The 14,877-nt window shown below is 31.8% G+C and overlaps 1 protein-coding gene across 4 annotated transcripts in view; it reads left to right on the top strand.

Annotated features, from left to right (window-relative positions):
• LOC145286008 (glutamate--cysteine ligase regulatory subunit-like) overlaps positions 1-14,877 on the top strand; it is a 329,284-nt gene that overhangs the window by 277,704 nt on the left and 36,703 nt on the right. For all 4 annotated transcript variants that reach the window (XM_080134608.1, XM_080134609.1, XM_080134607.1 and 1 more), the window contains 2 exons: positions 1,830-2,044; positions 4,550-4,664. In XM_080134608.1, coding sequence (XP_079990734.1) covers positions 1,830-2,044; positions 4,550-4,664 — 330 coding nt within the window. The remainder of the gene's footprint in view (positions 1-1,829; positions 2,045-4,549; positions 4,665-14,877) is intronic.

Here is a 14,877-nt window from a genome sequence, read left to right as displayed (position 1 = left end):
CGGCCAGCCATCATAACGACGACGCCTTAAATCTCTGATTTGGTGAGAAATAAAAAATATATATATATTTACCCTTACTCGGTTGTCTGTATTTTTCTTGTAGCCATATGCTTGTTTATTACACCCACAAGTATATTTTTACATTTAGGAAAGGATCTGCACATTTAACATGTGTGTTTCTATGGTAATCGGAAAAAAAAAATACGGCTATATAGTTAAATATTTAAAGATTTAGAAAGAATCAGAATTGGGAATTTTGTTCGGAATTGGTAATTGTATCAGAATCGGAAAAAATATTGGAATCATCCCATCACTAATAAATACCTTATTCGGTTCCAATTAGATACCAGTTTCATTTATAGATCAGCTAGAAAGTTATATCTAAAAAGAAATTACCCCACCACAAATTCGAACAGAAAAACTAGCACTAAATTAAATCCACTCCATCCAACTCAGCTTACATTTTCAACCCAAAATATAAAGACCTATTTGAAAGTAAAGAAAAACAATAAAAACATTCAGGTTAAGAATGGAATCTATACAAACATACACAACCATATAATCCCAAATGTCCCACCACGAATGTAAACCTTAGTTTAAAAGAATTTCTCAAAGCAGAAACCCACTTAGGCACCTATCAAGATGAAATACACAACATCCTCATATAATATATAAAATACCACCTCATATATATACAGGTGTATCCAAGGACAATGAAAGGACGGCTTGTGCATCAGTATCTAAGATAAAAACTTTAAAGAAGGCTCTGCCAACAGAAAGCTCAATCGTTACAGCAGAAGCATATGCAATAAAACTAGAACTTGACATTATCTCAAACAGCAATTATCAAAAATTCATCATACTTTCAGATTCACTATTTGTATTAACATCACTGCAAAATAAAAAATTCGAAAATCCCCTCAAAAACTTCTATGCAAACTAAACAATATGTCTAATAATAAAGAAATTCTTCTATGCTGGACTCCTAGCCACATAGGAGAAAAAGGCAATGAAAGAGCTGATAAAGTAGCCAAATTTGCTCTCAAATTAACCTGTGAAAATTTCAAAATTTCATATGCAGATCTGAAACCAAAAATAAATAAACTTCTCCAAAATAAATGGCAACAAAACTGGAACAAAAATACGCAAAACAAATTATTTCAAATAAAACCTAAAATAGATAAATATGTCCCTACTCTCACAAAATCCAGAAAAGAACAAGTTATCTTATTCCGACTCTGCATAGAGCACATAAGTCTCACACACTCCTTTATTCTGACAAAGAATTACAACCAAAACGTAGAGTATGCCAAACACTTATCACAGTCAAATGGATCCTTATGGAATGTGAAACACTAAAGAACCTCAGAAAGTCTTTCTTCAACATTAATTTGAAAAATCTATTTGAATACAATGATTTAGAGAATATCTATAAATTCTTGAAAATATATCAAAAGATCTGAATTAAGAAAAATAAAGAATCTCAATTAAAAACATAACTTACCTTAAATAACCCATAGAGGTTGATAGATCAAAAAAAAAAAAAAAAAAGAAAGAAGAAAAGTGCCATTCAATTCATATAATGAAGATCTATAAGTTTGGCAAATATAAAAACAAAAAAATCTGTGATTTAACATGGAATCACTTATGAATTTTATTAACATGAGTCGGTGGCATTTAATTTGGAACATTGTGTTCATAATATTATATTTTAAAATTTTTAAATCATGTTTTAAACAGTAATGATGACAAGAATAACCAAATTTGTCATGTCCTTAGTTCGTTGTCTATTATATAATCAGAAATATTTTTTGTTTGTAAATTTTTAGTTTTAGACGAATTGGATGTTGAATACATTGAAACCTTGTTGCTCTCTTGGAATGGTGAATTTGACGAAGAAGAAAGCGAAATTGAATTGAAATTAAAACATGTGCAACCATTTTGGGAAGTTGTTCAGCAATTGTATGAAGAAGAGTTGCTGTTGATGCCAGGTGTTTCAGATTTGGACATTGAATTATTGGAGGAACTTTACAAATGGGCTACAGTAAGTTTCAGTCGAATGTCTTTAAGGAAAACCAAATAAAAATGGATAATCTTAATCTTTATTCAGTTAGCTTGTTTTGTGATGAAAATGTGATTTCAAACTTGAGCATCACATATCAACATCATTGCCTCCTATTTAGACATGCATCTAGAAATGAACTAATTATGAAATTTGTAATCAATAATAAGTAAAATGTATCCAGAATTGCCTGAAAGAAAAATAAACCTTATTCTAAGCTATTTTCAAGAATCGTTTTACTTTTGTAATTTTGCATTTTCATTTTTAAATGTGTGCATACTCTGCTTATCCTGCAAAATTTGAAACATGTTCATTGGTCAATGTGGTTGCGATTGAATGTTGAAATTTTTTAAATTACTTTTGAGAACATAAGTTTTATTTCTGAATTGAAGAGTTTATTAAAATAAAAATTAACCTTTCAAGCAAAACTCAAAAATTAATTTGTCATTTTAAAAACAGGTTTAATCTTTCAAGCAAAACTTACAAATTCAATTTTCAATTAAGAAAAACGCTTAATGTTCAATTCAAACTCTAAAATTCATTCTTCCATTAAAAAAAAGTTTAGTCTTTTAAGTAAATGTAAAAATTCATTTTTTAATTAAAAGTTTTATCTTTAAAGCAAAACTTTAAAATTAAATTTTTGATAAAAAAAATAGTTTAACCTTACAAGCAAATCTCTAAAATTAATTTTTTAATAAAAAAGTTTTAATCTTTCAAGCAAAACTCAAAAATTACTTTTTCGATAAAAAAAAAGTTTAATTTTTCAAGCAAACGGTAAAATTCATATTTGAATAATATAGTTTTAATCTTTTCAGCAAAATATTGAAATTATTTTTTTAATTTTTTAGTGTAATCTTCGAAGCAAAACTTAAAAATTCAATTTTTAATAAAAAAATGTTCCATATTTCTAGGTAAAACTAAATGTAAAAATAATTTTTAATAAAAAAGTTTAATTCTTCAAGCAAAACTAAAATTCATTGTTCAATAAAAAAAAAAGTTTTTATCTGAAAGACTAAAACTTTTTCAAACCGTTTTTTAAGCAAAATGTTAAAATTTATTTTTAAATTAAAAAAATGATTTTTGAAGCAAAACTTTAAAATTCAATTTTTAATAAAATGCTTTATCTTTCAAGCAAAACTCTATAATTAAATAAAGGTTTTAAACATATGCCAGAATTTATTTTTCAATAAAAAGTCTTGAATTCATTTTTTCAATAAAAATGAGTTTAATCTTTCAAACAAATGGTAAAATTTATATTTCAATTAAAAAAAGTTTCATTTTTCAAGCAAAAACTCAAAATTGATTTCTCGATAAAATATGTTTGAAGATTCAAACATATTTTATTGAGAAATCAATTTTGAGTTTTTGCAAACAAAAACAAAATTTATTTTCCAATAAAAAGAAAAGATACCATCTTTCAAGCAAAACTCTTAAATTTATTTTTCAATTAATAAAAAGGTTAAATCTTTCAAGCAAAACTCTAAAATACATATTTCAATAAAAACACTAAAATTTATTTTTAAATTTAAAAAGTTTTTGAATTTAAAAAATTCATTTTTCAGTTAAAAAGTTTTATCTTAACAGGCAAAACTCTGAAATTCATTTTTTAATAAAAAAATATGTAAACTTTTCAAAAAAAAAACTCTAAAATTCATTTTTAAAAAATGGTTTAATCTTTAAAGAAAAACTCAGAATTCATTTTTCAATTAAAAAGATATCAATCTTTCTTGCAAAGTTTTAAAATTCAATTTTTTATGAAAAAATAAGTTTAGTTTTTCGAGCAAAACTCTAAAATTCATTCTTCAATTTATAAAAAGGTTTAATGTTTCAAGCAAAACTTTAAAATGCATTTTTCAATAAGAAAAGGGTTTGTTTAACTCTCCAAGCAAAACTCTAAAGTGTATTTTTCCACAAAAGCAGGTGTAATCTTTACAGCAAAACTTTAAAATTAATTTTTTTATAAAGAAATTTTTAATCTTTCGAGCACACACTAAAATTAATTTTTCAATTAAAAAAAAAGATTTAATCTTTCAGGCAAAGCTTTAAAATTCAATTTTTAATAAAAAAAAAAAAAAAAAACGTTTAATTATTTAAGCAAAACTCTAAAATCTATTATTTAATAATAAAAAAAAAGTTTACTTGTTCAAGCAAAACTTTTAAAACTTTTAATAAAAAATGTTTTATCGTTTAAGCAAAACTTTTAAATTCATTTTTCTTTAAATAAAAAAGTATAATCTTTCAGACAAAACTTCGAAATATATTTTTTAATAATAGAGTAAAATAATTTTTCTCTATATTTTAATGCACATAGGATTGTTTTTTACACTTTATATTCTTGATCAGCTCATAAAAATAATTTTTCTTTCTCTTCAAACATTCAACATTATATTTAATTTGGTATGAAGCCATTGAATATTTTACATAGTAATCTCAGTCTCCTTTCTACTTTTAATTTATTTTACAAATAATGTTTTTCTTTTATCATAGGTGAAACCATGCATCAACCAAGTGAATTTGGCCAGTTGTTGTGTAATGCCTCCAGAATTAATAGAATTTGCTAAAGAATCCGAGATCCAATTACTGACTCACAATGATCCAAAAGGTAAATTAATTCATTATGCTTTTCACTCTAATTGTTGATTTGATAAAAATTCACATCAGATTTTAAATCACCATAATAAATGTATTAATTTGCAAAATCCTGTTTGTGTTTTCTTACTTAAAAAAGAAGAGTTAAAAGTTAAAACTTGTGAAAAGTATTATCCTGCTTACAAAAAAGCATTTAGTGGATGGAAAATTGAGAAAAGAAATAAAATTAACTAGTAGTACTAATAACAACTAAAGATTGCTGTGATCTCTTTAAGATTTAAAGCCTAACTCTAATGAAAATGTTAACCTTTCTACTTCCAGTAGAAAAACAACTAGACGGTCACTAAGAACTAGTCTTTTCATTCTTGTCAAATACTAATTGTAATTACTCTTTCATTTGGCCTTGTTTTTAGATGAAAGGCATCAATTATCTTCACTGGAATTCATCTATGGACTGATTTAGTTTCATAGATAAATTTTATCTGTGTAGCTACAACAATTAGATGTCTGACCCTGCTATAATGACAAATAACAACCATGTACTATACATCTTTCACTGATATTATTCAAATAGGTAGAGTATGTCGTGTGTGGATCTGTTTCATTTTTTATTCAAATAGGTTGAGAAATGTCTGTTTTTTTCTGATATTCTAAATAAAAAGATTATTAACAGAATTTCAGATACTCATTTCTGTACCAACTAGCTAACTAATAATAGTTTTAACAGTACTCCCAAGTTATAAAACACATTCTAGAAGTGTAAGCCATTTTTAGTTTCAGAACACTTTCAGATGGTTCGCTGTTACACACAAGTCCTGGGAGGTGACTTGCTTGTAGTAGACAGTTCCACAGAACAAAATGTTCTTACCGTGTCGAGACGGAAAAGAACATGTGAAATTGCTCCAGAAAAGGTTTAATATTTATGAAGCAATCTGGTTTCTGATTGATTGGTAGCAGAACGTGAATTAATTTGATTCCTCAGTTCTTAGCAGCATCGTTTATAAATAGAATCGTCCGAATGTGTGAGATAACACCAAAATATTGCAACATCTTCCCTATTTTTTTATAATGGGGAAGTCCCTTGTGTTTGTTCTGCTCAAAAGTAAATATATATTTTTATATTCACTTAGACATAACAAAAATTAGAAATCATTTGGATCTTAGAATTTTAGCATTTAAAAAGATGCCATTTTTTATTGTGTTCAAATGTCAAAAAGGAAAATTACAAAGTTTTTTTGTGTTTTTTAAGCAAAAGTATTACTTACGCATTAGTAGGTTAAAGTGTTAATACAAATAAAATGGATAAAGTTTAACGTCTTGTCCAGGACTAATTTTTTTTTTTTTTTTTTGATATATAGAAATCTATATACATACAGGGCAGTAAAAAAAAAATTATTCAGTCGAATTCCCCAACAAGTTTTGAGAAAAAACGTTGTAACTTTATCCTTGTTATGAGTTTCGTAAATACATCAGCGATATTTTGTTCTGATGATATGTAATTCAAAATAATGGATTCCTTTTTTATCTCGTTTTTTATGAAATGGTATTTTATATCTATATGCGTAGATCTTTGGTTGATTATCGTGTTTTGTGCTAAGACTATACTGGCTTGATTATCACAATTAATTACTACGGGGCTTTTAATTAATTCTGGCTCTAAAATAGTCTTTAGGATATTTTTAAGGTAGAGTGCTTCCTGGGTCATGTGTGTGATCGCGATAAATTCTGCTTCACACGTAGAGAGAGATACAATCTGTTGCTTTTTAGATTTCCATAAAATAATAGGCCCATTTTCTGAGAGTCTGAAACAATATCCAGATACACTCTTGCGATCTTCGTCGTTTGCCCAGTCTGAATCCGAAAAACCTTCTAATTTTAGGGGATTTCTTGATTTTCTAAATACTAACTTCTGTTCTTTAGTTCCTTTTAAATAACGCAGGACTTGTTTAGCTCTGTTTAAATCTTTCATTGTCGGTCGTGATAATTTTGTGACAGTTTTGTTACTGTATAGCATATGTCGGGCCTGGTTGCAGTCATTAAATCTATAAGACTACCTATAATTTCGCGATATTGTGTGTCATTTATTATTTCAGATTCTGTGTGTATATTTTTATTAATATCATTTTCGACCGGTGTAGAGCATTTCTTGCACTTTCCCATTCCAAATTTTAATAGTATTTTGTCGATGTATCTCGATTGAATCATCGTAACAAGTCCTTTGCTTTGAGTAAATTCTATCCCCAGAAACCAGGATATTTTGCCAAGATTGGTCATTTTGAATCTTTTACTTAATTTGTTCTTAATATCAGTTAACATTATGTCACCATTTGATGTGATTAAAATATCCTCGACCCACAAAACCAAAATCAGTAGTTTATCGCCTTTGTGTTGGGTATATAAACAGGGGTCTACAGTGCATTGTCTAAATTGTTGTTTAATGATATAATCATGAAATACTGTGTTCCAACACTGAGCACTCTGCTTTAGACCATATAATGACTTGTTAAGTCGCCACATGCTATTTTTATTTTTCATTATAAATCCCTCTGGAGGGGTAATATAAATTTCACAGTCTATTGGGGCATTCAAATAAGCATTTTTTACGTCCATTTGATGGATGTTTAGGTCATATTGTGATGCAATTTGCAGTAAAATTCTGATTGTCATTAGGTTTATGGTCGGTGAAAACGTAGAAAAATATTCTATACTGTAAATCTGAGAGTACCCTTTAGCAACAAATCTTGCTTTGTACTGTCCTATGCCTGATGCTGCACTCTTTTTTGTAAAGACCCATCTGGTAGAAATAACATGTTTATCTCTTGGGAGAGGCACTACCGTATAGGTATCATTTTCGGTTAAGGCATCTTTTTCTTTTTTCATGGCAATTTTCCATTCATCACAATGTTCTGAATTAATTGCTTCATTGAAGCTTTTTGGCGCATTTTCCATTGAATAGCAATAGTCGATTTGATAATCTTTTATATTGCCGACCACAAAAAAATCGGGTCGCCTTCTATTTCTTTTGGGATATCTTTCGACTTTATCATCATCATCATCATCATCATTATGGACACTCTCGTCTCCGTCATTTTTATTGTTTTCATTTGTTTTAATTATTTGAGGTAATATAATTTCACCTTCTTCATATGACGGGTTTTCGTCTGTAAAATTAAACGTGTCTGTGAATTTTACACATCGGATTCTTTTTATTTTATTTTTTTCTGGAAAAAATATTAAATTGGCTGGACTGTTTTTATCGTATCCAAGAAATATACCTCTGTCGGCTTTAATATTCAATTTACTCTTTTTCTCTATATATGCGAAGCAAGTTGAACCAAATATATGCATTCTGCTTAAATTTGTTTTTTTACCACAGAAAGATTCATATGGAGTTTTAGATAGTGTTTTGTTAAAGCACCTGTTGCATATATAGGCTGCCGCCATAAGTGCATACGTCCACAGGTTTTTAGGGAGTTTTGATTCAATGAGTAGGCATCTTGCCATTTCAAAAAGTGTCCGCCACACATGTTCAGCAGTCCCGTTTTGGTGTGGCGATCTAAGAGCTGATGTTTCATGCCTGATATGATGGTTAATTAGTAAAAGTTCAAAGTCTTTATTGGTGAATTCAGTACCGTTGTCAGAGCGAATACACTTGATTTCACCGTAGGGGGCCATGTCGGCTAGATATTTCTTACTTGCTAGCATTTGTTCTTTAAAAAGTAAACCATTATTAAACCTGAATGGTCATCTACGAAATTCAACACATATCTATAATGTTCTCTGGCCATCGGTTTCACAGGACCATTCAAGTCACAATGCACCATTGATAAGATTTTTTTTTTGCCTTTTTGTCTGGTATTTTGTTTTGATAGTTTGTCATTTTCCCTTGCGTACAGACGTCACAGTTGAAGTTTTTTGATGTTTGTATTTGCATTCCATCAACTACAGTCGGCAACTTTTTGATATCAGGAATATTGCAGTGTCCAAGAATTTTATGCCATGTCTATAGATCATGGCAGGCGGTTTTTGATGGGACTACACTATTTAAATAACATAGTCTTCCATTTTCTTTAATGTCGAATACAGTTCCATTCGGGTATACCAGTTTTGATTTATTGGGGCTAAAGTTTATATTTGCACCTTGTTTTGTGGCAGCTTGTACAGAAAATATATTTTGTTTAAATTTTGGGATTAGAAAAGCGTTTTCTAGAATACAGAAACACAGTTCACCTTTATTGTTCTTTAGCGAGATTTTCGCATTGCCTCTTTTCAAAACGATATCATTGACTCGACTCCCGTCAGCTAGTTCTACAAAATGATTTTGTGGCTTAAAGTTGGGATCAAAATTGATAAAATCAGATTCCTTTGTAATCACATGTGCCGTGGCCCCACAATTGACAAGAAAATTATTATTGTTTGTTGAAGCATTAAATGTACACGAAAATAAAAATGTATGTTCACTAACAGAGCTCTCTACATTTTTAATGTAGTCGCCATTTTGAGTCCTGTATCTACATTGGAAACTCTTGTGATTAGGTCGTCCACAATTATAGCAAATAATTTTTGTACTTTTCTTAGGAAAAAACTTGCTTTTGGCAAAGTTGCGTTTTTTATTCCTGGTATGGGTATAATTCGATTTTGGTGTTTTTATGTGTGTATTTTTCAATTTCATGATATTTGTGGATTCGTTTTTTTCTGTGATCATTTTTTCAGTTTCTTCGTAACTTCTGAGTGCTACCTTGAATTGGCTAAAAGTCCTGGGTTTTTCTTTCTGGGTTATCACGGTGGTAAATGGCTTGAAATCACTCGGTAATCCCTTAAGGACCATGGAAATTAACAGACTGTCACTTATAACTTCACCAGACATTTTTAAAGAAGTTGTCTCGGCTCTTATAATATAATCAGTAATAGTTTCGGCTTCCATTCGTTCAATGTATAAAGAAATAATTTTGGGTTTTCCTTTTGATAAATAATGCTCTCTCAATATGTTTAATGCTTTGCAGCCGTCGTCCAGGGCTTCTCTCATTACCAGTGATAGACTTCGGTCATCTAAACACTGTATTAATTCCGCAAAGACAGTTGCGTTCTTTTCAATGAAGTCGGGGTCGTTTCTGTTTTCAGGTTGTGTTTGTGTAGCTTTTGGATTCGTAGATATCCTAGAAATTTAACTTGCCACAATTCGAATTTTGATTCGGATCCATCGAAATAAAGACGCACCCTGGGCCCATAACCTCTAGAAGTGTAAGCCATTTTTAGTTTTAGAACAGTTTCAGATGGTTCGCTGTTACACACAAGTCCTGGGAGGTGACTTGCTTGTAGTAGACAGTTCCACAGAACAAAATATTCTTACCATGTCGAGACGGAAAAGAACAAGTGAAATTGCTCCAGGAAAGGTTTAATATTTATGAAGCAATTCTGGTTTCTGATTGGTTGGTAGCAGAACGTGAATTAATTTGATTCGTCAGTTCTTAGCAGCATCGTTTATAAATAGAATCGTCCGACTGTGTGAGATCATACCCCATTATAACACCAAAATATTGCAACACACATCTTGGGTAGATTTTTGGCAAATCAGAATTTAAAAGAAAAATTCATATCCATATCTTTGTATTTTTGACTATTTACTATCTAAGCTATTTAGTGTCTTAGGTATGTAACAAAAAATTGATATGCAAGACTGGAAAGGAGGGGTAAAATTCTCAGGAAGATGGAGAGGGAAAGAGATTAATTCACATGTGGTTATATATATACGCGCGCACACACACACACACACACACACACACACACACACATACACACACACGTCGATGAAATGTTAAGATTAAAACCCATCAGACAGTCATTGTCCCATTTAGGTCAACGTTGCTACATTGTGCATTAGTTTATACGTTTAGTGCACTAATGTAGATAGCTATTTTAAAGGTACATCCAGTGAGGGAATAAAGTTTTGATTTAAGGTAAATTAGCAAAATTTCACAAATAAGTGTTAAGTGTTAGTTACAAAAAATAAATACACTATTTTATTTTCTCAGATGTTACTGCTGCTGAATAGAACTATATTTGTATCATCCAATTAAAACTCTTGTTGCCATGATGACTGACAAACAGACAACTGTTTACAGGTTGACCCACATTTATCTCATCCTCTTATTCTTCTCTGACCACTTCTTATCTCATTCACTCTTCCTCCCACTTGTAATGTGACAACAAGCAAGCATGAAAGATTATCGGTTTTAGTATGGTCGAAGATGATAATGAGTATGATTGTCTAGAATCGTGGAGGCAAGAATTCTATATGAAAAAGATTGTTGTATAGATATTCATCCTCTAAGTTTTGCTGGGAATTAAAATGGCTTACCATAGTTTACTGATCAAAATAAACATTTACAATTTTAATCAATTATATTTACACACCTTATCTGGAAAGAGTTACGGAGACAAGAATAGGAAAATATGTTGAATATGTACTTGAAATCTGTGGTTGAGTCTGGGTTATTCATCTCGCATAGACTGACACAGATATATGTTGCCTCATCACTTTGATGCTTTTAGTATTAAGATGATCGATCTGAGAGAATATTAAGATGAAGAGAGACACTGGGTAGTGTTAGCCATGTCTGAAAGTATTTGAATAGAATTGAATAGGAAAAAGGTCACCGTCTTCTATGAAAACACATCGTCACTTAAATATAAATCAACTTTATTCAAAGGGAGAGAGTTATTGAGTAAGTTGGCATTTGGTTATAAGGACAAACTACTTCTTTAAATTTTAAATAGATGTTATTCATACAATTTACATGAACACAATACGCATAATCTATGTAGAAAAGAATAGGAAAAGATGTTGAGTTGATAGATGTGATGTGCACATACTAACAACTAGTTATTCATCTCATCTAGCAAAACTAGGCAGGAATATGTTTAACACAACTGTTTAAAAAAAAGTGATAAAATGGAAAGGTTTGACGGAAGTATCTCTTACTCAAAAGTATTTTGACAGGACCATAAATCAGTCACTCTGCGATTGTGGATAAACAAACATAGAAAAAAGATTGTAATTATATAACTGAAAAAAAAGATTTTCTTTTAACTGTAATTTTCACATAGCCTGGCAGTCTAATATCATTCACCTTCCGCGGACATACACGAACGCTCGTGCCCATTTTGCCTTTTATATAATAGATGAAATCAACTTTTTCTCAAATTTATTTATTTACCCTCCAAGTGTTATATATAGCTAATGAAAACAAAAATATTTGTTTATCACATTTGGTTAAAAGCTAGATCTATACCTCATATTATTAATCTGACTGACAAACTGATATCGTAAAACAATTTTATCATGAGCATTGATTTTTACAGAGAATTATATCTCAGTTAACCTCTGTGTCATAGCTCTCTTTATCATTTATGTTTGTCTCTCGATCAACCACTCTATCTTTCCTTTTAATACTCTATATCTCTGCTTTTAATACTCTTTATCTTAACGCTCTCTCTCTCTCTCTCTCTCTCTCTCTCTCTCTCTCCTTTAAACGCTTTTTCTCTTTGCTTTTAGTGCTCTCTCTCTCACTCTCTCTCTTTGCTTTTAACGCTCTCTCTCTCTCTTTGCTTTTACCCTCTCTCTCTGCGTATAACGCTCCCTCTCTTTGCTTATAACGCCCTCTCTCTTTGCTTATAACGCTCTCTATCTCTCTTTGCTTTTAACGCTCTCTCTCTCTCATCGCTTTTGTAATCTCTCTTTCTCTCTTTGCTTATAACACACGCTCTCTCTTTGTTTTTAACGCTCTCTCTCTCTCTCTCTTTGTTTTTAACGCTCTCTCTCTCTCTTTGCTTTTATCGCTCTCTCCTCTCTTTGCTTATAACGCTCTCTCTCTCTCTCTCTCTCTCTCTCTCTCTCTCTCTCTTTGCTTATAACGCTCCTTCTCTTTGGTTATAGCGCTCCTTCTCTTTGGTTTTAATGCTCTCTCTCTCTCTCTCTCTCTCTCTTTGCTTTTAACACACTCTCTCTCTCTCTCTCTCTCTCTCTCTCTCTCTCTCTCTCTTTGCTGATAACGCTTTCTCTCTTTGCATGTAACACTCTATCTCTTTGCCCCTGGCTTTTGACGCTCTCCCTCTATTTGCTTTTAATGCTCTATCTTTCTTTGCTTATAAAGCTTTCTCTCTTTGTTTTTAATGCTCTCTCTAACTTTGCTTTTAATCTCTCTCTCTCTCTCTCTCTCTTTGCTTTTAACGCTCTCTCTCTCTTTGCTTTTAACGCTCTCTCTCTCTCTTTGCTTATAACGCTCTCTCTCTTTTTGCTTTTAGCGCTCTCTCTCTATTTGCTTTTAGCGCTCTCTCTCTCTCTGCTTTTAACACTCTCTCTCTCTTTGCTATAACGCTCTCTATCTCTCTTTGCTTATAACACTCTCTCCCTTTGCTTTTAACACTCTCTCTCTTTGCTTATAACGCTCTCTCTCTTTGCTTTTAACTCTCTCTCTCTCTCTTTGCTTATAACACTCACTTTCTCTCTCTCTCTTTGCTTTTAATGCTCTCTCTCTTTGCTTAGAACGCTCTCCTTCTTTGCTTTTAACGCTCTCTCTCTTTGCTTATAACGCTCTCTCTCTTTCTTTGCTTATAACGCTCTCTCTCTTCGCTTTTGTAGTCTCTCTCTCTCTCTTTGCTTATAATGCTCACTCTCTCTTTGCTTATAACGCTCACTCTCTTTGCTTTAACGCTCTCTCTCTCTCTCTCTCTCTCTCTCTGTTTGCTTTTAACGCTCTCCTTCTTTTTGCTTTTAACGCTCTCTCACTCGTTTCTTTTAACGCTCTCTCTCTCTCTCTTTGCTTATAACGCTCTTTATCTTTGCTTTTAACGCTCACTCTCTATTTCCTTATAATGCTCCCTCTCTCTCTTGCTTTTAATGCTCTCTCTCTCTCTTTGCATATAATGCTCTCTCTCTCTCTCTTTGATTTTAACAATCTCTCTCTTTTCTTTTAATGCTCTCTCTCTTTGCTTAAACGCTCTCTCTCTCTCTCTCTTTGCTTTTAATGCTCTCTCTCCTTGCTTTAACACTCTTTCTTTTTGCTTTTAACACTCTCTCGCTTTTTGCTTTTAACGCTCTTTCCCTCTCCCTCTTTACTTTTAACGTTCTCTCTCTCTCTCTGCTTATAACGCTCTCTTTCTCTCTCTCTCTCTCTCTCTCTCTCTCCCTTTGCTTATAACGGTCCTTCTCTTTGCTTTTAATGCTCTCTCTCTCTCTCACTTTGCTTTTAACGCTCTCTCTCTCTCTCTCTCTCTCTTTGCTTCAAACGCTCTTTATCTTTGCTTTTAATGCTCTGTCTCTCTCTATTTGCTTCTAACACTCTCTCTCATTCTGGCTTTTGACGCTCTCCCTCTCTTTGCTTTTTACACTCTCTCTCACTTTCCTAATAACGCTTTCTCTCTTTGCATTTAACACTCTCTCTCTCTCTCAATCTTTGCTTTTAACGCTTTCTCTCTCTCTCTTTGCTTATCACGCACTCTCTCTTTGCTTTTACGCTCTCTCTCTTTGCTTTTAACGCTCTCTCTCTTTTCTTATAACGCTGTCACTTTTTGCTTTTAACGCTCTTTCTCTTTGATTTTAACGCTCTCTCTCTCTATCTATGCTTTTAACGCTCTCTCTTTGCTTATAATGCTCTCTCTTTGCCTTAACGCTCTCTCTCTCTTTGCTTATAACTCTTTCTCTTTTAACACTCAATCTCTCTCTTTGCCTTTATCTCTCTCTCTTTGTTTTTAATGCTCTCTATCTCTTTTCTTTTACGCTCTCTCTCTTTGCTTTAATGCTCTCTCTCTTTCTTTATAAAGCACTCTCTCTCTCTTTGCTTATAATCCTCCCTCTCTCTTTGCTTTTAACGCTCTATCTGTCTTTTCTTTTAACGCTCTCTCTCTCTTTGCTTTAACGCTCTCTCTTTTTGTTAATAAAGCTCTCTCTCTCTCTTTCTATTTGCTTATAACGCTCTCTCTCTCTCTCTCTTTGCTTTTAACACTCTCTCTCTCTCTCTTTCTCTTTGTTTTTAACGCTCTCTCTCTCTCTCTTTGCTTTTAACACTCTCTCGTTCCTTTTAACGCTCTCTCTCTCTCTTTGCTTATAACGCTCTCTCTCTCTCTCTCTCTCTTTGCTTTTAACGACCTCTCTCTTTTCTTATAACACTCTCTCTCCTTGCTTTAAAGCTCTCCATCTCTCTCTTTGGTTTTAATGCTCACTCTTT

This window comes from Euprymna scolopes, chromosome 10 (genome assembly GCF_053919585.1).
Source record: "Euprymna scolopes isolate OS-2025 chromosome 10, ASM5391958v1, whole genome shotgun sequence".
Lineage (NCBI taxonomy): Eukaryota > Metazoa > Mollusca > Cephalopoda > Sepiida > Sepiolidae > Euprymna > Euprymna scolopes.
Note: the sequence above shows the minus strand (reverse complement) of the source record. Positions and strands in the feature narration are given on the sequence as shown.